The sequence below is a fragment of the Phlebotomus argentipes genome, unplaced genomic scaffold (assembly GCF_947086385.1).
Source record: "Phlebotomus argentipes unplaced genomic scaffold, Phlebotomus argentipes genome assembly contig_15, whole genome shotgun sequence".
Lineage (NCBI taxonomy): Eukaryota > Metazoa > Arthropoda > Insecta > Diptera > Psychodidae > Phlebotomus > Phlebotomus argentipes.
In genome coordinates, this window is record NW_026776181.1 from 10,970,969 (window position 1) to 10,995,521 (window position 24,553).

The 24,553-nt window shown below is 43.3% G+C and overlaps 4 protein-coding genes across 10 annotated transcripts; 1 reads left to right on the forward strand and 3 right to left on the reverse strand.

Moving 5' to 3' along the window:
- Window positions 1–72: 72 nt before the first annotated feature.
- Window positions 73–2,106, reverse strand: LOC132262802 (cathepsin B). Of its 2 annotated transcripts, none has more exons than XM_059762230.1 (2): window positions 1,983–2,106; window positions 73–1,290 (listed from the first exon to the last, which is right to left on the reverse strand). In XM_059762230.1, the coding sequence occupies exon 2, from the start codon at window positions 1,278–1,280 to the stop codon at window positions 282–284; it is 999 nt and encodes a 332-aa protein (XP_059618213.1). In that variant the 5' UTR covers window positions 1,281–1,290; window positions 1,983–2,106; the 3' UTR covers window positions 73–281. The 2 variants fall into 2 exon arrangements, with proteins under 2 accessions (XP_059618213.1, XP_059618214.1); XM_059762231.1 differs by having other exon boundaries at window positions 73–1,281; window positions 1,983–2,066.
- Window positions 2,107–2,234: 128 nt separating this feature from the next.
- On the forward strand, window positions 2,235–16,419 carry LOC132262800 (protein Gawky-like). Of its 5 annotated transcripts, none has more exons than XM_059762222.1 (7): window positions 2,235–2,898; window positions 4,566–4,595; window positions 12,763–15,118; window positions 15,191–15,340; window positions 15,448–15,635; window positions 15,712–15,790; window positions 15,997–16,419. In XM_059762222.1, the coding sequence occupies exons 3-7, from the start codon at window positions 12,935–12,937 to the stop codon at window positions 16,033–16,035; spliced, it is 2,640 nt and encodes an 879-aa protein (XP_059618205.1). In that variant the 5' UTR covers window positions 2,235–2,898; window positions 4,566–4,595; window positions 12,763–12,934; the 3' UTR covers window positions 16,036–16,419. The 5 variants fall into 5 exon arrangements, with proteins under 5 accessions (XP_059618205.1, XP_059618208.1, XP_059618209.1 ...); XM_059762225.1 differs by having other exon boundaries at window positions 15,451–15,635; XM_059762226.1 differs by having other exon boundaries at window positions 15,209–15,340.
- Window positions 3,313–7,619, reverse strand: LOC132262803 (very-long-chain 3-oxoacyl-CoA reductase). Its single transcript, XM_059762232.1, has 4 exons — window positions 6,976–7,619; window positions 5,443–5,489; window positions 4,334–4,409; window positions 3,313–4,265 (listed from the first exon to the last, which is right to left on the reverse strand). Exons 1-4 carry the CDS (start codon window positions 7,124–7,126, stop codon window positions 3,592–3,594), a joined length of 948 nt encoding a protein of 315 aa, XP_059618215.1. The 5' UTR covers window positions 7,127–7,619; the 3' UTR covers window positions 3,313–3,591.
- LOC132262801 (leucine zipper putative tumor suppressor 2) lies at window positions 8,794–22,946 on the reverse strand. Of its 2 annotated transcripts, none has more exons than XM_059762229.1 (7): window positions 22,842–22,946; window positions 11,600–12,106; window positions 11,393–11,540; window positions 11,209–11,335; window positions 10,888–11,086; window positions 10,354–10,755; window positions 8,794–10,289 (listed from the first exon to the last, which is right to left on the reverse strand). In XM_059762229.1, the coding sequence occupies exons 2-7, from the start codon at window positions 12,020–12,022 to the stop codon at window positions 9,387–9,389; spliced, it is 2,202 nt and encodes a 733-aa protein (XP_059618212.1). In that variant the 5' UTR covers window positions 12,023–12,106; window positions 22,842–22,946; the 3' UTR covers window positions 8,794–9,386. The 2 variants fall into 2 exon arrangements, with proteins under 2 accessions (XP_059618212.1, XP_059618211.1); XM_059762228.1 differs by having other exon boundaries at window positions 10,888–11,089.
- Between the last annotated feature and the right edge of the window lie 1,607 nt (window positions 22,947–24,553).

A 24,553-nucleotide genomic window follows, 5' to 3' on the forward strand; every position in this document is an offset into this window, starting at 1 on the left:
CTTTAAATAATTTGTCCCTTTCAAAAGAACATCCACCAAAAGAATTGTAAAGGATTAAGAAAATAGCTGAGATATTTCTGAAATAGTTGATATATTTTTAATGCGACTGGCGGAGATTTATCACAAAATTTGAAGAGAAGAGCAAATGGAGAGAAATTAACATGAAATTTAGAGGAGGATTTCTAGTGAGAATCGAAATAAACGTGTAGTGATTGATAAAGTTTCATCTAAAAGATGTTGGCTATTTTCCTCAGAGGTTAATCTCGGGTTGAAGGGAAGATTTAAGAGTACTTCGGCAGGCCGGCCGAGATGGAGCCTTCGATGCCGCAATGATCATGTCCGCGGAGGATCTTGAAGAATCCGTTGTTGCCCCAATCTGTGTTCCAAGAGTTGGCAATCAGCCAGTACGGCGTGTCATTCTCTGTTCCCCAGCCGAGGATGCGAATGGCGTGTCCGCCGAGCTCCTTGCCGTGCACGTGCTGATACACGCCATCCTTGTAGTTGATCAGATCCTCGTACACGGTGAAAGCGCCCTCCACAGGGCCGTTCTTGAAGATCTCCATGCGGATCTGCTTCTCCTGCCTGGACACCGAGTACGAGGTCTTGCCGAAGTGCTTATCATCCTTGTATGACACATTGTAGCCTTCCTCGCATTTCTTCTGGCATTTGGGCGTCTTTCCGCCCTCGCCTTCGCACGATGGACGCGTGCCGTTCACGTGATGCTCACACGGAGCGATGGCGTACGGCTGGCAGCCCTGATTGGAGCCGAAAGGACCTCCACTGACCAATCCCTTGCGCACCCAGTAACTCCACGCGGCGCCAGGAAAGCCGCCGTTGCAGCCGAAGCCGCACGTGTGGCAGCAGGCCACCAAATCCTCAGCGGAGAAGCGGAAGTGCTTCTTGCCGTCAGAGTGGATGCAGTAGCGATCGGACATCGCCTCGACGGCGCCAAATGCCCAGCACGAGCCGCAAGAGCCCTGATCACGGATCTCATTGATGGTAGGACAATTAGGCCACTGCTCGCGAGAGTCGAACTCATCGGGTAAGTCGTCGTCATCCTCCTCGTGCAGCAGTTTCAGGGGCAGACGGAAGTTGTCTGCGTCCGGATGTACTCCCATCAATCCACGGAGGTACGCCAAAGAAGTCTCTTCCGGGAAATTGCGGCCGGCGCGCCAAGTTTGCGCCTTTTCATTTGTGATATCGATAAATTCCTGACTTAACAGATGCTCCGGATCGGCCCAGGCGCTGGCCAGCAGGCAAAAGACCATCAAAAACCACATTCTGTAACTTCTGTAAGCAAAATAAAATATAAAAACGTTAGGATTTCGTCCAGTTTAGTTTTATATTACTGGAATAAATCTATTCTCTTGGTTTCCTTTCTACTATTGAGTTGCTACAGAACCATGGAAAATTTTCAATAATGGTAATTATTATTTTGCTAAAACAGTAAGCAAAACTTATCAAAAAGCGGTCATTTTTTACATGATTGCACGACAATCTTCAGCAAATTGCGTCCAATTTCAGAGACTCGCAAAACAAAGCGAAAATAACATTTCTTCATCATCAAATCCAACACAAACTCATTGGTTAACTGACCTCACAAATCCATTGGAAGGCAAACAAAAGCATGAATCAGCTGATTTTTACGCTAATAAAAACTATTTTTTATTGATTGTTTTTTTTTGTCTGAGGCGTTTTCGGCTTTTTTAGAGACATTTGCAAAGGGCGAAATTCTCTTGTGTTCGTCGCTGACTCACAGAAAAGCGCCGCAACAATACCCAAGTAGCAATATTTGATTCTTCATGGGTTTCTCTTATCAGAGCTGCGAAAATGACCTTGTTATCAGTAGAATGAAAGACCCAACAAAGAAAACTCCCTGAGATTACAAGAAAATGCGCTCGAAAGGAGACGAACCAAGCAGGAAAATGGAAAATCGGGAAAAGTGGATTAAAGTATTGGGAAATTTGTCTTGTGAAACTCACCTTTGTCTCTGCGAAGATTTTCTGCCTAGAGCGATAAACCGTGTTTTTGCCTACTTCACGTACAAATTACTAATGAAAATGCGAGAGCAAAACTCGTATTGATTTGCTGCGTTCGCTAACCCGACTTGCTGCCTCACCCAAGCGACAGCCAATTTTGACTGCCAACTTTAGAGTTTATAACGAGAAGTAGTGGTATTTTTATATCACTGATTTGTTATGATGGAATTGATAGAATAAAAATAGTTCTTAATAGTTCAAATTTGATTAAAATTTTTCAATAAAAGAGAAGTTATTTAACTACCCTTAACTTCCATAACGGAAAGAGACGCATGCGATACCCATCTGCTTCTGTTAACTTTGGCCACTGGTAATCACCCAGAAAAGAAATTTAAGATCCATCATAGGACTAAAAAAATTCTTTATCTTTATTTATATTGTCGTTTAGAGTAATTGTCTCTATAAAAGTAATTTTTGTTGAGTTAACATCTCTCAACAGTAAAAGATCTTTTAACTCGAGTTGTGTGGCATTGAAATTAATTGTGAAATGCGCAGCAAATTGCAAGCCACCCGACCAGCCAACGCATTTATAATACTGCATATTCCATACCATGGTCACCTAATCTGGGAACAATTAGAGCATTTTCGCAGTTTTACACAGATTCTCAAAGTTCTACAGCCCAATCCTTTTTTACACTTTATCAACATAAACGGATGCTTTGAGCACTTTTAACATTCCTCCGTTGCTTTTTCCCTTTGCGTATTGGTGAAAAATCACCAGTTGCGTCGAGTGTTTGCACGCTGAAATGCCGCCGAGTCAGTCGGGCTGGCAGGGTTGTCAGCGTTGACAGTGAATTTTCATGAAGTGGTGAGAGTTGACAAAGTGAACAGAAAAAGTGAGAAAAAAGTGTCTAAAAAGGTAATTCCACGCTTATTTTCACTTGCAATCGCTAGTTGAGCGGCCCGGGCGGGTGGGAACACTGGGGCGTGGGTGGGATTTTCGGGAATTTCGCGGAAAAGTGCGGGGAAAATATTGGGGCCTCTGGGACATTGAGGTTATGTTGATGTTTTGATGGTGGTGAAAAAAGGCTTTTTCGGCCTTTTGGGGCCACGGTGGAGCGTCTGCTTACGCTAAATTACATCACCGTGGTGGGTTGAATGTCCAGCACCAGTTGGCCGTGGGGCTCCTCATCTTCCGCGGGCACGGTCTCCTCCTGTATTTTGGGACAAAATGGTAGCGTTAGTTCACCACTTTGTGGCAGTCACTGGATTCCGGGAGACTCCATTCTGCGGGGAGGTGTTTTTGACGTTAGAAATACCTGTTCACCGTGTGTTACAGCCCAAAAGGTGTCCATTGGCTTACTTTATTTCCAAAACTCTGGCGAGAAAGGGTGCCACCCAGAAAAAGTCGGTTACACTTCATTATCATTATTATCTTTGGCCCGTCCGGAGAGGTGTTACAATTCATATTAGTTAGATTAGAAAGGGTACAGGCTGAAAAGAGTAATCCACCAGGTAGAGTTGCCCCGAAAAACCCAATAAATAAACCCCATGCTGAAGGCTAATGGCAAGAGAGTCGAGAAGTGAAGCAGAAAGGGGTGCTTATGGAGGATTATGTCACCTTGTTGGTGCTCCTGCGGATGGCACGCTTGCGAATGTTGGTGAGCTGGGACAAGATGAGGCGCTGCGTTGTCGCTGGAGCTATAATTGACATCATGTCAATGATCAGCTTCATCAGAGCATGTGGATAGTATCCTGTCGTGTGTCCGGCGATTCCGAGTCTGTTCAGGGCGCTCTTGACGTACTTTTCGGCAGACGGAGCCAACCAGGTGGGCTTCTTGATCTTGGACATGTTTGTGGCAACAAATCCGGGCAGAACAGACTGCACGACAATCTTGTCCTTGTGATATTCCGTCTGCAAGTCCTCAGACATCTTATCCACAAACGCCTTGGTGGCTGCATAAACGGTTAGGAGTGGATTTGGGATTTTGGCCGCCAATGAGGCAATGTTGATCACCACACCGCGCTTCCTCTCCACCATTCCGGGCATCACGAGTCGACACATTTCGGTCACGGAGAGAATATTGCATGTCACGAGATCCCCAACAAATTTCTGACGATCAGGGATGGCCAAGAAGTACTCAGGATTGCTGTAGCTCATCCCAACGTTGTTCACGAGAACGCCTATCTCCAGGCCGAAGATGAGCTTCTCTATTTTCGAGTATATTTCGGGTCCGCCCGTAAAGTCAACGTCGATCACCTTTGTCTCAACGCCATGCTTGGTTTCTGCAAAGCGACCGAAGGGATTATCTTAATTACTTTTTGTCTGCAAGTAAATGTAGATATTTTCTTACCAATCTCCTTTGCAACGGCCTCAAGTTTCGGCAACGATCGGCTGATGAGGATGAGTTTCAGTCCATTCTTGGCGAGCTATCAGTGAAGAAAAGACATAAGTTTGGTCTACTTTCCTCATCTCTCAAGATTATCAATATCAATTTCCAGTGTGCTTCGCGAAGTGCGTGTCTATTCGCTAATGATTTTGAGAGCTTCTTTCTAATTCTCTGTGTTTTTTTTCTCACTTTACAGATTCAATTGGCAAAACGGCGATTTCACTAGGTGAGTGTTGAAATGCATTGATAAATTTGATAAATTCGTCTGTCTGAGAAGAGAACATTAGTCATTTATCGCGTCTTTCTTTGTCACGCTGCGGAGACAATCTATGTCAGTGTTTTTTTTGGTGTTTTTTATGCAAGAGTCCATCGACTTTTTGCAAAAAAAACACCAATTTAAAAGTCATGTCGCACCCTGTATAAGTCAAGAATGTATCTATTTTGCGTCAAACACTTTATTGATGTTTTTCATCAAGATTTAAGAGGTTTTTTGCCACACCAAAGATCTCTGTATTATATTTGATTACTGTTTTTGTCTCATTTCTTGATTTGTGTGGTGTAAAACACACAAAACTTGTATGCATTCCGGAACATGAAGTTACTTTACTAACACTTCACGATAGTTTTAATAATTTTTGCACTTTGTATCTGCGTATTTCCCTATTGTTTGTTTAGGGAAATGAGAAAATTATTTGAAGAGGAAATTATAAGTCTATTTATTTAGAAGACTATTCGAAAAAAAACATGGAAAGTATTAAAATAACTGACCGAAATGATTGCGTCGCTGTAGCGTGAATCAACAGATGATTTTACCCGAAAAGATTACAAATTTTCTCCTTCTTCTCTCTTGTCTGTCTCATCGTGAAATAGTGTGTTAATTTAAGATAAACGCGATAAATACGGCCAATTATAACTTAGAAATTCTCCCTCTCAAATTCCAACAAACATCCATGAATTGCGAATGATAAAAAGTGAGAAAAAGAATCAATTTCTTGCACTTTCTCTCACTTTGGGGTTATTATATTTTCAAGTTCATATGAGTCTTTTTGCCACACGCTTAGCGTGAAACTTACTTCATTGGCGTATGCTTTTCCTATGCCTTCCGTCGCACCGGTCACAACTACATTATTTTGCCAGTGTTGTCCAAGCAAAACGATGAAAAAGAGAAGAGAAGAAATTTAGTATTTACACACATACACTCACGGAGTGGATCAATCAATTCTGAAAGAGAAATTGCATTTTTGCTGCGCAAGAGAAAGAGGTAAAAACCATCTCCGAATAAAGGTCACACAATGTATTTTTGTGGAGATGCTTTGCTGGATGTTTTTTGCCGTGAATTTTTGGTGGAGTGCAAGGTGATATTCATGGGCGTTAATCTCGTATTTAATAATGTGACATTACACTCAAATGGGGCTTGCTTTTATCACACTTTGTCGTTGATTCTGTTATCAGGAAATTGTTCATGTGAATGAGTGAGAGAGAGAGAGAGCCAGAGTGAGAGAGAAGTCTGTGGTAGGTTTTGGAAACTTACAGGAATTGAGATTCACAAACGATACAAAGTTACATGGAAAGACTCAACTTTTGATTTGGTTTAGACATTTTAATTAATCTTGATGCTTCGTCCTTGAAATACTTTAGAAGATGCTGTTCAACTTACGATCACAGCATAATTGAAGGCCTTCAGGAAGACATAATTACTCAATCCCTTTTTTGCAATACTTTTCAAAGCAAGTTCTTGTTCTTTGGTTTTAAGCAAACCACGTCAGAATCGACAAAAACTCTTGGGAGTAGTTTTTATAAGGATCTACATTTGTGACTGAAATTTTTCTGTTATTGTTGGCACGACAAGATTAGAGAGAAAAAATCTGACGATCAGAATGCTGTCTCGAGATCATGTCTTGCCATTTAAATATTTTTTTTGTCTGAATATAATCACTAATAAAATATTATTTTCACGAATTGGTTGTGTTTTTAGCACTTCTATTAGGTCACTAAAGTTTCGAATTGTTGAGTCTTTCTGTGGAAATGATGTTGTTTTCGACTAGAAATCTTCAATAGCAGTATCAGGAGCGTTTTGATGATGGGAAAACATGGGGGAAAAGTGCGGGGAAATCGTGAGGTCGGTGGGTGAGAAAAAACTGGGCTCTACAGATTAGAAGGAGGTTCCCTGATAATGTTGCGGTGCTCACTGGAGAATTTCTCTCGCTGTAGTCATTTTTATCAGGTTTTCACCTTTTTTCGGCTGGAATATTTCACAAAGCGCAGAAAAGTTCACAAATATCGATCAAAAGTCGATGGTGTGCTTCGGGGCGACAAGAAGGGTTTTGCTGTGTGTGGCTGTGGCACAGAAAAGGCGGTTTGTAGTGTTATTTTGTTGGTGAAAATGTCCAGGGAGAGAAGAGAGTTATTAACATAAAACCGACTCATTGCTCGTCATGGTGTATAATTTAGTGTGTAAATTTTTCCACCCAAGCGTACTGTGAGTGTGTGGTTGAGGAGAAGGAAGTGTGGGGCCACTTGAGACGTCAAAAGGGCGCTCGACGGGCACAGTGAGTGTCCGGAAGACGAGGTAAAATATAGGATATTAGATGATTTGGTAGACTTACCCGCCCATTCGCCCATTGCACTCAATTTTACGCGGCAGCCAAGCACACATGGCCCGAGGAAGTTCTCATAAAGCCACGGAAAGACGATCCTGAGGAGTTGCACGGCAACTATGACGATGCACAAACCACCAAAATAGTCAAAAATCGCCATCTTCTCTTCGCAGGTCTATATTTTATTTGAAACTGGTGGCAAAACGTGGTTTCCGACTATGTTTGATGGGCTTCGAAATTGAAGACCGCAGGCAGAGTGTCTCAATACGTGTTGAGCAGAGCGGGAATTGGCGAGAGAGAAGAAAAGGCTGAGAGTGCCTCACACACAAGTGCGCGGATGGGAAAATGTAATTCACTTTGGGACAAGTGTGATAAGAGAGTGTTATGTAATATATTTCCTATCTATCTATATATACGTATCAATTGGGGATCTGTATAGTCGAAGAGACAAACATGTGTGTTGGTTGGTTTCGGTAAAGAATGTGAGGAAGAGTGTATATTTTTCTGTATTGATATCACACGTCAGAATACGGCACAATTTCACGAAGTCACCCGATTCACTTTCCTGTGTAAACTCAAATGAAAGTTCCGTCGATGAATTTCACTCTGCGCCGGCTGATAACGCGCAGACGACGCGAGAAGTGAGAGAGTGAGATAGAGACTGAGAGCGCCCCACTACGCATCACGTACACTGAGTCCCCTTCTTTCTTGTCCGAAAAATCCCACTGAACAAAAGCAGTTTTGATGGGTGGTGAAGAAAAAAATATTGCCAGCTGAGCACTGATTTCCCCTAGTATTTTCACGTCCTCGTCATCTGATTGCATTTTGCGGGGTGAACAGTTTCAATTGAGGCTAGTGAGTCAGCAATGTCCGGAGAAAGAGTCCACTAAAGGGAAAGTGAGGCAACAAATCAATTTTCATGCTGATCACTCAATATATCCGCTTTCATATGTGTCTCACATTCAAAATCCAAACATTGCGCCAAGAAGTATGCGAATTTATGTTCATTCACGTGACAATATGTGTTTATTTGAAGAGAAGTATGTATTTTGTACAATTTAATGTTGTCTTGAATGTCATATGGAGAATCTTAACTCCTCTTAACTTAAAATCTCAATATAATATTAATAAGTGATTAGACGAGTTTCAGGATAATTTGTAAAAGACTACAATAGCTGAAACTTACTTATTTGATCAAAAATCGTTTTGGCAATTAATTGCTTATAATGCGTCTCTTCCTAACGCAAATCATGTGAGAAACACACAAATGAAATATATAGCGTAACATTTTGCTTATTAAATAATGAATTGTATAACATAAACTCACCTTCAAGCTGAACTGACAAGTTCACTTACCTCAAAAAGCTGAACGTGATAATTTTACGTGGGAAAAATGTGTGCCTTGACAATTTCTCCAGAAAATCACAGTGGTTTTGAAGAGAACAAAGTGTCTGCGAAAATTTTCTCTTGACTGTACAAAATTCCCTGCAAGTTGAACAATGGCACTGAGAAATTACCAGAAAATTGCTACCAAATTGACGGTAAAAGAGTTTTTTGAGAAAACACAGGAATGTGATCATTTCTCACGCGAAATTGTGGCTATTTTTCAGCAAGTTCCATCGAGAAGTTTGGAATCATTAGCGCCTGTGGGAAAGAGGAATATGGGAAATTTGCCTGAGCCCTTGAATATTTCTGCAAAGTCAAGTTCAATGCGTGGTTTATCGGTCAATGTGCCATTTTTCACATTTGAGCAGTCACTATTGGAGTCGAATGAAAGGGGATTCTTGAAATTGGCGAGAGCACAAAACAAGAAAAAGGCTAATATGATGTTGAGGATGAAAAGTACGCCAAGAATGCCGCGAAGTGCTAAGAAAAGGGCTTTGAATAGTCGTCTAAAGACACTGATGGAAGTCAAAAGATCAACTCCTCGTGGTATTGGCAAGACCTTTGCGAGACTCGAGAAGGAATATCGGAATGTTTTGAGAACAAATCCTCAAATTTATACACTTGATTTGGCGAGAAAGGGTAGAATTTCTCAGTAGAATGTTTTGTTTATTGCTCTAAAATTCATTTATGTACAGCATGTAATAAATAAGAATGGAATATAAATTGTGGCTGATAATCAAATTTCGTACTGTGCATCTAATTTATAACGCAGTGCTGAGAGAATAGAGTATAATATTGAATCAATTGATTCTTTCGATGTGCTGTTAGAGAGTAATTTTCATACTTTTTTTCTTACGATTATTACACAATTGAGATAAGACAAAAAGCCTATCATTCAAGGTACGGCGAAGCGTCTCATATGAATACGGAATGCAAATTGTAATAATGCCTTCAATGCCTCTAAAGTGAGTTTGTGTGTGAGTCTCGTGGGAGAATTTGCGTATAATAGTGCAGTTATTGAGTGCGATTGTTTTCTAAGATGCTACTATTTTCTCACTGCTCTCTTCACCAAGTCCACATGTTTTGAGCCTCTCTTCGAGCAGTTGTGTGCGCTTAATCATTTGCATGTAGCTGAGTTGAAGTTGTCGCTGGTAGAAGAGTACCTTCTCCTTCTCTTCAGCCCACTTGACTCTCTCTTGGTCGAAACTGGCCTTTGCCTCCTCGAGCTCCGTCTGGAGGGTCTTCACTGTGCTGTCCGCTGTTGATGTGGGTGATGACGATTGAGAGTCCGTTGCTTTGCTACTCTCAGTTTCACTGCTGGTCTCATCTTCGGGATCGCTGGGGTTTTTCGCCGGTGAGGAGGGTTGAAGCAAATTGAGGGTCATGTTGAAGAGATTGCTGACGCTGTCCTTGCAGTCGTATGGATAGATCTGATTGTTGAGGAATATGGTCTTCATTTCGTCCAGCGATGGCTTCTTGCTCTTGTCTGTGTTATTTTCCACTTTAGCGAGGAATGGGTAGTCCTGCAGTGTGTTTCTCTTGGTCTCTTCGATCTTGCTGATAAACTTGGTGATATCTTTCTCTGGACACTTGTCGCGATCCTCTCCGGAGTTTGTGTCGTTCTCAGCATAGAGAAAGTCAAGGATATCTCTGCGGTATTTGCAGGCGGTGTTTCGACCCGGTGGAATGCCTTCGTAACTCTGCAGCAGTGAGACATCAGACAATTCCTTCCGCAGCTTCTGAATCTCATTCGTCATGGCCATTATAACTTGATCCTTAAGAATGATGATTCTGTTGAGTTGAGACACTTCGAGTGCTGTGTCCATTGCACTGTCTTGGATGTTTTGGTGTGATGTGTGATTCTTGTCTTCCCAATTCTGGTTGCGAATCTCAATGCGGAGTTGGGCAATCTCGTGATCTTTCGCCATGAGGTCATTCTAGAAAGAGATGTTGAAAGTGTAATAGCTTGATTAATGGTCAGAGTGGTTCGTGTGCACAAACCTGAGCGTCGCGGAGTTGTGACTTGAGCAGGGCTGTTTCACCACTCTTCTGACAAATGGCCCAGTCTGTCTCCTCGAGGCGTGTCTTGAAGTCAGCAATCATGCGACGGAGTATTTGCACCTCCTCGGTCAAATCGCTATTTTGCTCCTTGAGGTCTTTTTCTGTGATCTTCATGTGACACAATTCATTTCTGTAGCGCTCATTTTGATCTCTCACCTCACTTATTGTGCCGTTGAGTCGATCAATATCTTCAGCTGATCGCTTCTTGTGCTGGCGCAGCTGAAATGATTGCATCATGAGCATCTGCTCTAACTTCTGTATCTTCTGCGCATTGGCGCGCAAGCGACTCTCGTGGATGATTTTGATGCGCTTCACCTCATCTTCCCAGTGTTTCTCCTTGTCCTGTCACGATCAATGAGAGATTGTGTGAATCATTAGGACATTTGGTTGGACTCTTGAATTCTCACTGGTTAATATCACAACGATTTGGACAGCAAAAATATGTACAAAATATAAGAGAAAAAGGGAAAATACCTGATGAACTTTAAATATTACTTTTTCATTGTGCTCCATTGTTTGGCGCAAGTATGCAAGTTCCGAGTCACGATCACGCAGTGCCGCCTCTAATTCCGATATTCCAGAATCTGACGGCGATGGTGTCATATCCAATAGATCCTGATGATGATGATGATGATGGTGATTGTTGTGATGATGATATGGCATTATTGTCTTTCTGCTTTGTGTCACAAGAAAATGCCAGAGATCGTGAGGAATGTGAGAAAGAAACGGAGATGTATATAAGCTCTCATTTTTCACTTTCACTTTTCTTCCATGGGATTTGAAAAATATACTTACAATGTACTGTGACTAGTTGCTATCGAGTCGGGAGACTTTGATATTGATTCTAGGCTGTCGTATGTGTTGTAGCAATGCAGTGATTTACGGTTGCCAACACTGCAATTGTATCTCAAGTCGCTTGTGCCTGTAATTTAGTTATTACATTAGATATGAGATCGAAGATCAATTGATTATGTCTTACTGCCAAACTTCAGATTACTGCCAATGTTGGGAGTTAGTGATGGTGTTGATCCATAGCGATCGCCCAAGTCGCTGAATCTCTGATTCACTGGCTCTGCGTGAGTGTAGGGAATAGGCTTGAAGGCAATGGGTCTTATCACTTGTTTCCCCTGAAAGAGTGACAGCGAATTGCTAAATCAGACCACGAAAGATCTCCTTGGAATAATACCTGTTCTAGAACTCCACTGCAAGATTGAATTTTCGGTGGCTTGGCATCACCAACAGTGACAGAATTGCTTTCAGCGGTTGGTGTTGGATCATTTGCTGGTTTGTTCTGCTCAAAAATGTCTCGAATAAGGCGAAATTGTGACTTTCGACTATTGAGATCATCCACAGAATTCATGCGATGATGCTGAGCCACAATGTCCGTAAGGCGTTTCTGTTCTCGCCTGGATTTGAGGGTCCCAGTGCTAAATGGGATGCCAGTGTTGGGTAATTGAAGCGATGTGAGGGGTGACGAAGAGGCTGTGACACTCTTGATCGGTGTGTAAATATTATTCTCCAGCGAGGAAGATCGAAAGTGGCCCTTGGATGGTGTAATTGTAGATGCCACAGACGATTGATGGTGATATTTCGTCGGTTCCACTGACATTCTGTCCGCGGATTTGCTAAAGATGGGCACAGAGCGAGGCGAAGAGGAAGAAGAGGAAGTCTATCCAACTGTGTATGTCACACTCTGTGAAAGAAATGAATGAGAGCAGAGGTAGAATGGGACTGATTCAAGCGATAAGATACAATGTTTTATATGCTATTTGAAGAGTTGGTGTGCGCACACAAAATCCACTCTTGTTGTGCACATTTTCACGTGGAAATTCAACGATCATGATATAAAGTCGCATGTGGGAAACATTTTATAAATGTCGCTGACGACTTTTGCTACAGAGGAGGTTTCAATTGCATTCAAAATGTGTCTTTTCTTTCATCTCTTGAGATGCCTGGATCTCCTTTAGTGGAGAGAGAAGTGATTATCAATATGTCGAATGGTGTGTTCATTAGAAGTGAATTGTCTCATGTCTTGTCATTAGAAGTTTGCGGTTTGTGTATATATTTGATCGATTTGCTGGGAATGTAATTCTCAGATTGGCACCGCAATTCAGTCAACATGTTAACCCTTTAGGACTAGATGGAAGAAAAATGATTATTTAGTTGATGTTTTTATATCGTTGGCTCAGAATTTTTCCGGGCGTAAGGGTTAAGAGATAGTAAAAAAGCGAAAGTTCTCTATTGGTTACTCAACATGAGGTGTGAATAAATTGAATTTTCTGGGTGATTGAGACAGAGAAAACTTCCTTCATTACTGATTGATTTTCTTCTTCTTAATTGTCTTTGCAGAAGTTGACGTGTGTGGCTTTGAAGCTTTCGAAGGACACGTGAAGAGACCGAAAGTTTCAGGTGAAGAAGGCGAAGAGTAGCAGAAGAAGCTGAGCTGTGGAGGATCTAAAGGCGATATTCCAACTATTCCATGTGGTGATGATTAACGCACAGACAACAGTGTGAAACAGAAATGATGGCAGGAAAAGACGACAAAATGGAAAGGAGTGATATCGAAACAATTGCCAATGTAGATCATAGTCATAGCGTTAAGGATTACTTTAGGTACGATGAGTTCCTGCCGTCGAGCGGTGCGCCCGCTGTCAGTGGCTGGGGGAGCCCGACCAAGGGGGCCACGTGGGGTGAGAACGCGGCCGGTGGGTCTGGCGGATCTGAACAGCAGCAGCAGCAGCAGCAACAGCAACAGCAGCAGCAGGGCAAGACAACGACAGCGGATGACAATTGCAATGAGGATGGTGCTTGGGGTACATCGAGACTCAATTTGGGAATTGCGAAGCCACCGTCGCAATTCGATTGGCCGCCACCCACCGGCAATGGTGCTAATGTTGTCGCCAGTAAGGTGCCAAAGTGTGATCCGGGCGCCATGGAGGCCAGTGCGAGTCAGGCCAGTGAGAATCCCAACGGAAGTGTGAATCTGAATGCTGCGAAGCCGGACGCCGCCATGGCAACGGGTGAATCTGAGGCGGCTGCAGCACCGGTGGCGCCTGCCAATGCGGCCAAGAATCAACTCAATCAACTCCGCGATGCCCTGTACGCGTACGAGGGCTGGGGCAAGGATCACGTGAATCAGGAGACTCAATGGGAGGTGGCGATGTCACCCACGAAATCTCTCGATGCGTCCGGTGGCGTGGCTGCGCCCACGGGTACGGAATTGTGGCATGAGAACCTCACGAGACCAGGCCATCGGGAGACGCAACAGTTGCCGGAGGATAGAGGCACTGGCGGCTGGGATCACGTGCCAGCGAGTAATTTCGGTGGCACTTGGGGTGAGAATAACGAGATTGACGAGGGCGGCAGTAGCGTGTGGTCGACGACGCCCAGTATCCCGTCCCGAGGGGAGTTCCAGTGGAACCTCGTGGAGGGCATGCCTGCGATTCCGGCGGTGAACAAGGCTCCGGGCGCCGCGGTTGTTCCCCCACCACCCACCGTGGCCTCCGTGGAGGCAGATGCTGGTGCCTTGGGCGGCAATATCTGGTCCGCCGCGGCAGGAAGTGGAGCCGCAGCTCCCGGTGGGGGCGTGTGGAATGATTCGCGTGCCGACTCGATGATCCGCGGCGGCGTGACTGGTCGTCTCAATCTCATGGATAACCCATCGAAGGCATCTGGTTGGGGCGAGGACCCGCTTGCTCAGATGCCGCCCACTCAGCCGGCCACCACGAGTTTCTGGAGTCAGCATCAGCCGCCACAGGCCGTCCAGCCGCCACCGCAGGCTAATGCGGGAGCGGCAAATTGGAATCACGACATTCCCGACGTGAGCGGCGTGCGAAGCCGCCTCGCGGCTGGACCCATGCAGCCGCCACCGAATCTTCCTGATCGCTTCGCCGCGAAGCCAGACGCTACTCCATGGGCACAGGGTATGACGAAGAATGGCCTTTGGGACCAGATGGGCGACCGCGCAGCTCCGGAGACGCCAGGAGGTGGCGGTGGTGGCGGCTTGTGGGGAAAGTCCGGCAAGGGCGGTGGTGGCGTGTGGCCAGATCAGGGTGAGTTCCGCAACTGGACGCCCAATGGACAGCCACAGCAGCACTTCAATGCCCCGAATGGCATGAACAAGTTCGCCCTCGGCAGTGGCAATCGCATGGGTGGCACTAACAAGGTGCAAGAGATCATCCGGAGCAGCAAACAATTCCGTCTCATGAGCACAATGGGCTTCAAGGCTGATGATATCGAGACCGCCCTGCAGATGACAAACATGAACATGGACGAAGCCGTTGAACTCCTGGGTCAGTCACAGAGGAGCATGGGGAAGTTCGGGGGTGACTTCTGTGAGCCAGGACGTGCCTTATCTGGGCGTTTTCCACCGCCACCATCGCAACATCCACAGCAATCATCCGGCGCCATTAATGGCAGTGGCTTGGACAATGCACAGCTGCTACATATTCAGAAGTACCTGAACCAGGCTTCCAACAATCCTTTGGTATCATCACAACAAGGGGCTGCTGGGGGCGGTGGCATTAACTTAAATCAACTCCAGGCAGCTAATCCAACCACCGAGCCATCCATTCATCAGCTACGTGGTCTCGTGCAGCAGATCGAAATGGCAGTCCAGGCGGGATATCTAAATCAACAGATTCTCAATCAACCGCTCTCTCCTCACACTGTGCAACTTCTAAGTCAACTCTTGAATAATATCAAGGTTCGTGCAGTTTACTTCTGAGTATAGTGTTTAGATTTTGTTGGATGTGTAATGTTGTCATGTTGCTTTCAGCACCTTCCTGCGCCTCAGAATCAATTATCTTCTCAGCCATCAGTCTTCAAAGGGCAACAACAATCAGTTGCCGATTATCAACGGGCTCAGCAGCAATTCGATCCCATTGGATCATTGCAGGGAAATTTCACAGACTTGGCATTGAACAAGGTGAGGAATTGTGACATTTCAGATCAAATTAGCTTCCAGTCCATTTGGTTGTTAGTTGTCGAAGAGGACATTTTATGTAATGCTGTGCCTATTTTGCCGTTCTCTAGCAGCAGAATCAGAAGCTGCCATTCGGTCAAGCTCCTCAGGCTGGAACTCAAGTGCAGAGTCGACTCAACCAGTGGAAACTTCCGCCTAGTGTGACTCCAGACAACGACATGGCGAACTTTTCCAGAGCTCCAGGAACTTCTACGAAGCCACCACATCTCACAATGAATTTTTCCATGAACTATGAAGGGTGAGTAAAAGATTGCCAATGTCTGTCTAGCACAATGCATTTTTATTGACTCTGAACTTTCATTGATCTCGCGCAGACCTTGGTCTTCCGAACCAAATAATGCATCTGACGGGTGGCCAGATATTCCAGAATTTGAGCCCGGAAAACCATGGAAGGTGAGTTATTAAGTAGTCCAACATGATACTTGCTTGTGTTATTTGCTTTCGAACACTTTAAACTTAATGTAGTCTTAAATATTTTACATTCACAACCAATAATTGACAACATCATCTCAACAACCAATACAAATTTATCAAAAAAAAAAAAAATGAAAAATGTGAAAATTGTATTTGATAACAAAATCAATTGTTATTGATAACAGGGGCCTCAAATGAAGACAATGGAAGATGATGAAATGTGATGAATTTTGAGTTTAACTTTAAAAGAGAAAACAAGAAAACAAGTCAGCATACAAAAAGATATGAGAAAAAAGATATGAATGAAAAGAATGATTTCAAACACACACACAAGAAAGTCGATGATTGGTGAAAACAAAATGTATTGCTAAATGTGGATATGAAAGGACACGCCAAAAAGAAGTTTCGTCTTACATATTTTTTGATTTTGTGTCGTGTTTTTCCCCCTCGGAATGCCGATGTTACAAAAGAACATGTAGAAGATGCAAAGAAGCAAAAATTCTCACTTAATTTTATACTGATAGCAATGAAGAAAAGAAACGTTGAATCACACCTTTAATTTACACCGTAAGAATGTAAAACAATAAAGAGATGAAAAAAACAACACACTACATGCCTTTAGATGTTTAAGAATGACAAAAAATTGAGTGAAGATAATAGAGAAAGTGAAGGAGAAACTGAGAGTAAAAATTTTTTAGATGATAACAAACAAGGAAAAAGAAAGATTAAAAATGATGAGGAAACAAAACGTTCTAAGATAGTGAAAATGGTAATGAAGTAAAACAAAAGTAAAACGTTTTTAAGGTGTTATAAGCTGTAAAATGTAATGGAGATTGATTAAACTGTGATTTCAAAATAGCAAAGTACATAAATGCCACTTTAAAAAAAGAGATGAGAATCATGTTATCAGTTTTCTTTCCTGAATGTAATCAATGCATAGACATTTTAAATGATGAAAGTTTTTAATTAATATTATTGTAATGAGATGCGATTATTGAATCGTTTTTCTTCTTCTTCTTACTTTTTGGTATTGTAATTGTTCAATATTTTTTTGCACATGAGAAGAGAAAAGAATACACACACAAACACAAAGAGCGGGCGGGAGAAGTGTGAGAGGAGACAGAGAGAGAGAGAGAGTGAGAGAGAGGCAGAACGTGAGTGAGAAGAGCGGGGAAGACGCGGAGAGATTGATGAAGGAGGAGGAGGAAATACGAAAGAGAAGAGAAATAATTAAATTATTGTAATGATATTACAAGAGAGTAAAAACAAAAAATAAATAGTTGTTTAGGTATTAGATACGAATAATGTTTAACCATAAATATGTACATCTTGTATACCGTTATGGTGAAGTTCGTGACTTTGAAACAATAATACCGTGTGTTCTAAGATGCAGAGAATCTCTTTTTTTCTTCGCAATGTCTATGTACTTGCTCAATCCTCCTGAGCAATTCCTCGTCGCTGCCTGAATGTAGGAAAATGCACAGCCCAACAATCGCAAGACCTCGGCATTGTTGGCCTCTACGCGTGCACTTGCCGCTGATCTGCCGAGGAGAGAGTCCAACGCGGGGTGGTTTCTCCTGTGTCTGCCCACCGAGCCGACCAGGAGGGGAGAAAGATAGCATCCGCCAAAGATTCCATTGTGTGCTGGGCATAAATTATCCGGGCAGAGAGATGAGACAATGAAAATGTAAGTGGTGTGCAAAGATTCTCACATGTTTCCACAGAATTTTTCCATGTTACCTTCCTCAACATCACGAATATAATCGAGAATGCGGAGAATCTATTTCAGGTGAGAATCATGGGCTTCTCTGTTCGCCAGAAACTTGGCTGATCACACCAATTGCATGTGACAGGGTACTAAATCAACATTATTTCGCTACTTTTTCCTCGCGCCGTGATCAATCAAAGAAATGACTCTCTTCGTGTGCGCAAACGAGAGCAAAGAAAGACGCTGAACGAGTTAATGATTTGCTCATTTGATATCATGCAGCAGTGCAGGGTTGTGCCGGAAATGGTGGCTCATCTAGAGTTAGAATTAAATTATGTGGCATTTTGAGTCCTGGTCGTTTCTCCATAACCTTCTCAGACGCTCATTTTTCCTCACCTCTTCTTGGTGGACAGCAAAACTGAATGACAAAGTATTGATCATCAGAATTCGCATGTTTCTTTAATTAGAAATCGTAAGATATGCAAAAACAATTCACACAATTAGTTTGTGATTGATTTAAATTTTAAAATATATGTTGAACGTTCAAATTGACAGAGTTTCACCAATCAGTTTTATCTATGGTCAATTTGTTGGAAAGATATTCAATCAATTAATTAATTAACCGCAAACATGCGACTGATGATAGGCTTTTAGATTGCCAAACAGATAAATTATAAACTCTTCAGCTCATTAAGGAAATCTTTAATCGTCGTTTATTTCTATGTGTTGAATGCGTCTCACTATTTTCGATACGATTCTGTACCTCACATTTCATACATTTTCGCTACATTGAGAATTCTCCATTTGGTGGTATTTTGAAATTAAAATTGACGCGATGATGTATTTGCTGCATGAAGAGTGGCATTATCGCCAAACTGGTTGAATGTTGCAACATTGTGCTGAGCTGGAGTGTTTGCGAAGCGAAGATTCAAGAGCATCCACCGAATAAAGTGGCAAAATCTGAGAGAATGTCTATAAATCAATCTGGCGCGAGGCTTTCCTGCTTTGTTAATCTTGGGCTTGTTTGGAATGAAGTCACTTTGCGGAAATATTTGAGAAATTGCGAGATGTTTTCATTCTATTCTCGCGCTGTGAAACATACAAAGATTTTATTTTCGAGAATCGTGCGTTAAAGAGTCACTGAAGAGTGAAGTGGTTTCTATTTTCCATTCTTTCCAGTTAAGTTCACCATAAAATTTTTGATGATGATCGAAACGGTTCTCCGGTTGAGTTTTCGAGAAAATCTCCGTGAAAATAAAAGGCACATTACAGCTTATTATTATATTGCTGTGGAGCTGCTAAAAGTGCTTGCTATTGTACAAAATTGTGTGAGTCTTTAGACATGACGGAGAATTGAGGTGAAACCGGCAACAAAGAGTCGACTTCCACTTTAAAACTGACCGCGTGATCTTGACTGGGGAGAAAAGAATGTATAATTTTCCGGATGGAGTGGAAACCTCATCAATGCACAGAGCAGAAGAGGTGATTTGAGAGATGATGCTTTCGAAAATGGGAGTTTGCCGAGTGTTGTGTTGGGATCGAAAAGAGAGCTTTTCAGTTCCTCAATTGGCTGTTTTGTAATATCACAAAAGGGGCGGCGGCGGCGGCGGGCGCGGAGAGGTGGCCAAGTGTATCTCTGTATCCACAAGAGTCTCGCCTAGCGTGGGAAAGTTCCTCAATGGCCACTTCTCGCGAGAACACTAAACGTACCAACAATGTGTGCAATGCCACAACGAAACGTACGCCTCTATTTATTGTCTGTATAGAAAATTATCGTTACACGTTCCAGTGCGCGATGTTGGGCCCCGATTCTCTTGCCTTTTTTCTTGTCTTGTCTTTGCTGCCCCGCGGCTGCGGAGTGCCTCCGTGGATTATGATTTCTGCGTGCCCTGGCGAGTGACTCCTCGAAAATCAGACACACACAGAGTCAATCCACGGCTGAAGATGGTGCAATTAAGAAGAGCCGAAGATCAATTTCTCGTGTCAGAGAGATGGTGAAAGGTTTGCCAGGAGAGCGAATCTATTGAGATCTCTTTGCCTTTGGGAGTCTTTGTGGGTGAAATCGTTTCATCTTTCTCCTCAGACGATCCATTACATTCCCGGATTCGAGGCGAGAGAGTGGCGCAGGAAAGAATGAGATCTAGCCACAGGGTTCGTCATTTTTTCCATTTCTGTACACACACTTTTGGCGGCAGCATCGAAAAGCTAGCCAACTGCTTATAATTTTAGATATTCTGTTATGACTGAAAAAGGAAACGATTTTAGGGGATTCAAGCTGAGTGTCAGAATTATTGATTCTCGCAAAATGCGCACGACGACTTCAATCTGTCTCAATGAACGCCCCTTTGAGATCTATTGTGTTACCGCTTTTTTTTCTCTCCTTGTGCTTTTTTCCAATGCTCTGGCCAAGAAAATGTTGAATTGTGCGGGATGAAATCAACAATAAATCAATATATAGATGAATTTAATTGTTCTTCATGGGCGATCGTGAGATGTTGGATGCTTTGCGCAATCCAAAGAGCCAATTTGCTCAATTTGTGAATGGCAAGTAGGAGAGAGAAAGAGACTCTGTTTCGCTGAATGTATAATATAAAAAAGACCATCCATCCAAAGTGCTTTAGGTCAACACTGGAAGAAGTATAAAGTAAAGAAAACGCGCGCGAGAGGAGGTGAAAAAAATGATCAGTGCCAAGAGAGAAACGATCTCGTCCATCGAGAGACTCACCCAATTTAGCATGGATTTTCTTGGCTATATTGTATGGTTTTTGAACCATTTCAACTTGTCGATGTTGCTGCTGCAACTTTATCTCTTTCTCTGCCTCTCTTGGCCTCAACTGTAAATTGTCCGTGTGTAAAATGTTCAAATCCGAGGAATGAATACTTGTCTCTCGACATAGAGGCGCATGAGCGCGGGCACAAATCCGGGAGGGAATCCGCAGAGCGGGGATCGTGAATGCTGAAATATCACAAAAATGATTACTCCGAGTCGCACTTCTAAAGCCGCACTCGTTCCACTCTTAGCTCCTTTCCATCCAACTATTATTATTTTTTTATTATATCATATTCAAATTTGAGATTATAATCGAAAATCCGCATTTGCCAGCTTGCCATTTTACAACTTCTTCCTCATCAGCCCTCCGCGTTTCACCTTCCTCGTCGACGACGACAACACTTTTTAATAACACACAATTGTCTATAAAGTGTCTGGCCTGGGGATTTCGTCATGTGTTGGCTTCTGCGCGAGCAGCATTACAGGGAATTAACAAGAAAGTGAAACGAGCCAAAAGAAATGAATAAATCGTCATCTGCGCATTGCATAAAGGCCGCATTTTACACGGCGACACTAATTTTTAGATCATTTTTCGTGATTTTTTCGAGAGGCCGCACGCAATTGCTTAATGTCTGGCACACCACAAAGATCACCACTGATCACGACAATCATTTTGAGCCTTTTGAACTTTTTTTTCGCCATCTCGCCATATTGCTCAATTGTCGTGTCTGTGAATATTAATTTCGCAACTTAACGACCATTTCCCAGCAAGAGATTTGTGATGTTGTTACGTCTGGATTTCGCTCTGGGTGAGAAAAGTATCATTTTCACCTCCGTCCTGACTTTTTCTCATTATTTCCGCACGCGAGTTAATGTGTTTTTTCCTGCATTTCCGATGAATTTGCATTCTTGCTGAGATCCTTTCACAAACTCATCTTGCGATTACTCTCTAAACGGATATGACGTAAATATTACGCTGCAGACCGTTGGCAAGGAATAAATAAAATGAAATGATGAGCGATAAACAAGATTGTGTCATTACATTTTATACATTTCAAACTCTTTCTGACACACCTTTGAAGCAAAACAGAGAATTGAAGCTTTAGAACAGCTCTAAAAGAGCTGTTTTCCTCCTTTTTGTGAGACACAGAAGACTTTCCCTAAATCTCAAGTTCTTTGCTCTTCTTACACTGCTCTTCATTCACATCTCAGAGCAGCGCATTGCTGATGGAAAAAAATAGTGAGAGAAACAGTGGAAACCGATAGATTGTGCCTCGGAGGGAAGGAAGAAACTCGTTGCAAGCGTTGTCAGGTGTGGTTGAGAAAAGTGATGCTGTGACATCGAATTTCATATCAGGTGATCCTCCTATTGAATGTGGGTAATTTACTGTTAATGCCACCAAAGTACGACAGGTTGTGTGTCTGTGGGGCCATAAAACACTGATTTCGTTTCAATTCCCGCAATCGTATTAATGGATCTTCTTCCCCAGACCACAGAGAGATCACCTCGTTTTTCCCACTTCGTCGCACACACATCAGAAGATTATTATGGACAAAGAGTGTTGGCGAAGAAGCGCGCAAGATATTTGGCCGGGGACTTTATTGATACATCTTAATCGCTGAAATTGCGCGAAATGTGTTTGATTGTGGCCTGAAAGCGCGCGGGATTAAGTTGGTGAATGAGCTGTTCTGTTTATCTTGGGGCCTTTTTTCCACCGTGCTTTGACGATGGCACAGCTTGGCTAACACGAATGTGCTTTCAGATGTGTGATTGTGCCGAGAGTGTTGGGTGAGGAGAAAGAGTCTTGTGGTTGAGGAGATAAAGGCGGTCTTTGGGCCAAGAGTCGCATCTCAGACGCGCAAGAAGAAAAGAACACACATCTCCAAAACCCGCTTATGTGCTGCGGTGAAATCCGTTACCAATGCGATCACCTCTAAAAACTAATGAAGATTGTATGCAAAAGCAGTGTGAGAGAGGATGCCCTTGTTGTTCTTCCCTTCCCTGTGGGAATCGCCTCTCCGCAGGCTGTGGCGCAGAAATGGGACACACTAATTGGTGCAGAGCATCAATGGGTGATCGTGATGAGCACTTAACCCACTTGCCGATCACACACGACGCTCAGGCATCCCAAATAGACCCACGTCGCAACTAGATCTGACCATATTTCCGTGCGTCTTCCCCATCACGATGATCAGATCGTGTTAAGTAATCGCGGAGCGTGGAAAAATTCACATAATTTCCCAAAATGGTGCTCTTGAGCTTGACTCTGGCCGTGTATGCGCCTCGCGGACAAGTCGTTTTGTGGGCATCGCAGAAGGTCATCGTGGCTGTTTTATTGGCATCCGATTGATCATGGGCGATTGCCAATGGTGAAATTATGCCATCGCGTCTCTCTTCCATGAAAATTTGCTTCTCTTCTCAGAAGTAATAAAATGCGCCCAAATCACTCAGAATCTCGGCATTATATGTGCAATTGTCGACAATATCGAAATGAAGTGCATTTCTGATGCTCGAAATTAGAACGGAGATTCATTTGAATTGATGAACTTACCGTAAATCGTAATAAGAAGTTTATCATAGTGACTTCACTACAAGTTTCGCGAGGAAGAATTTTGCTTTATAACTTCACTGCTTAGAGCACTTTGTCCGACCGCAGAATTTTACTCATTTGCTTCTCGATGGCCAACGTTGCTCGTCAATAGCGACATAGCGGTTAATTGTGAACTCTGAACCATCACAATCATTCACAATTACCATTGAGTGACCCACTTGCCGCCACTTAACACGGCCACACCAGCGATCATTGATGCATCTCAAATGCTCCGTCATTAATTTGTGACACACTCTCACGATAGCTGCGCTCTCAGGCGCGGCGGAGGAGGCTCTCCGGTGGCAGGTGTCGTGCAGAAGCTCAAAGGGATACCAAAGAATGCCATGATGGATGAGGCAATCAGCGCGGAGAGGATTGCCTTGAGACACTTGGCATTAGATGAGACGCGCGAGTCATATTTCATAGAAAAAGTTTCTCGAGCAGCCTCGCTTTGTGGCGCCTCTCAATGGGTCCTCTTGTTTGCTCGGCCGAACCCATTTTTGCACGTCTGTCCCTGAGACTGAGTGGTCGTTTCTCTCACCGGGGCCCCAATGAGATCTGTCCAGAACAGTCAAAATCCTCCCAATGGGGCGCCACATACACTGCCGCGGAGACAATCGATCGAAACAATACACGATGATGTCGCCGACAGCCTTTATGTCGCGCGCTTTTCTTCGCCACTCAAAGGGACGATCATTACTTAGTATCAATTAACCTTTAGTTCATTGGAAGTACGTATTAGCGACACTTTGTCTGGAGTTTTCCTAATATACAATTCACAGATTAGAATTTGCATGCAAATTTGTCCTTGTGGCAGCGAAGAACATCTGCTTTCATGAGTGATCGTCCCCTTCTTGTGGCTGATTAAAAACTCTCATCATGCTGAGGAATAATTCCTCGTGCTCGCTTGAAGATCTCTGGTCGAACAATGAATCAATCAGGCTATTATGGCAGGGCGAGAGGCGCATCGTAAATATTGTTTATCCATCAACGGTGATCGAGGGAGGGCTTCTGCCCCAGAGAGCAAATGCAGGCGAGTGTGTGACTCTGTGTGTGATTTATCGACGATGCCGGAATGTTCTCAGGAAGTCGTCCAGCAACAATCTGACCTCAGGCCCGCGAGGCGCGACAGGAAGGTTAGGAGATTATTTCCACATTAGCGTCATGCGCCGATGCAACAATGTTGACACGGAAGACTCCACCGGCCGAGGATCTTGTCGGCGACGATGGAAAGGTGAAATAGGCGCATTTAGTGCGCTCAATCAACTGACAGCATGGAGGCAATTTGAGATTCTCCGGGGACTCCGTAATTGACACATTGTTGATTGCAAAATGGGCTTTTGGAAAAAGGGAAACAAGAATGGATCTTCCCAGCGATACCGGTTATTCTTCATCATCATGCTCAGCATAAAGTGCATTATGTTGCTCGCACACAAAGTAATTTTTTACCTTGCCATTTTCACCTAGATCATTTTCCCATCGATCTTCTTTGGGCACGAGATGACATTTTGAAATGCACCCATTAGCGCCTCCATGAATTGCTAATGAGCCACACGAGCGCTAATTATCGAGATTTCTGTGAAATTTGGTGTTTTCAACCATTTTCTCTCCATATTTGTGCCTCTCAAGTATGATGGTTTTCTCATCAAGATATTAATATTGCATAATGGCGC

What these genes read in the sequence shown, in the direction of transcription:
- LOC132262802 (XM_059762230.1), bottom strand. Translation starts at nt 1,280, where the DNA reads ATGTGGTTTTTGATGGTCTTTTGCCTGCTGGCCAGCGCCTGGGCCGAT.
- LOC132262803 (XM_059762232.1), bottom strand. Translation starts at nt 7,126, where the DNA reads ATGGCGATTTTTGACTATTTTGGTGGTTTGTGCATCGTCATAGTTGCC. An exon ending in TGCAATGGGCGAATGGGCGG is followed by an intron (nt 5,490 to 6,975) that starts GTAAGTCTACCA and finishes AAAATAATGTAG; the next exon opens with TTGTGACCGGTGCGACGGAA. An exon ending in GGCCGTTGCAAAGGAGATTG is followed by an intron (nt 4,266 to 4,333) that starts GTAAGAAAATAT and finishes GTCGCTTTGCAG; the next exon opens with AAACCAAGCATGGCGTTGAG.
- LOC132262801 (XM_059762228.1), bottom strand. Translation starts at nt 12,022, where the DNA reads ATGTCAGTGGAACCGACGAAATATCACCATCAATCGTCTGTGGCATCT. An exon ending in GCAGTGGAGTTCTAGAACAG is followed by an intron (nt 11,541 to 11,599) that starts GTATTATTCCAA and finishes TCACTCTTTCAG; the next exon opens with GGGAAACAAGTGATAAGACC. An exon ending in CAGTAATCTGAAGTTTGGCA is followed by an intron (nt 11,336 to 11,392) that starts GTAAGACATAAT and finishes ACTAAATTACAG; the next exon opens with GCACAAGCGACTTGAGATAC.
- LOC132262800 (XM_059762222.1), top strand. Translation starts at nt 12,935, where the DNA reads ATGATGGCAGGAAAAGACGACAAAATGGAAAGGAGTGATATCGAAACA. An exon ending in CAGACTTGGCATTGAACAAG is followed by an intron (nt 15,341 to 15,447) that starts GTGAGGAATTGT and finishes GCCGTTCTCTAG; the next exon opens with CAGCAGAATCAGAAGCTGCC. An exon ending in AGCCCGGAAAACCATGGAAG is followed by an intron (nt 15,791 to 15,996) that starts GTGAGTTATTAA and finishes TATTGATAACAG; the next exon opens with GGGCCTCAAATGAAGACAAT.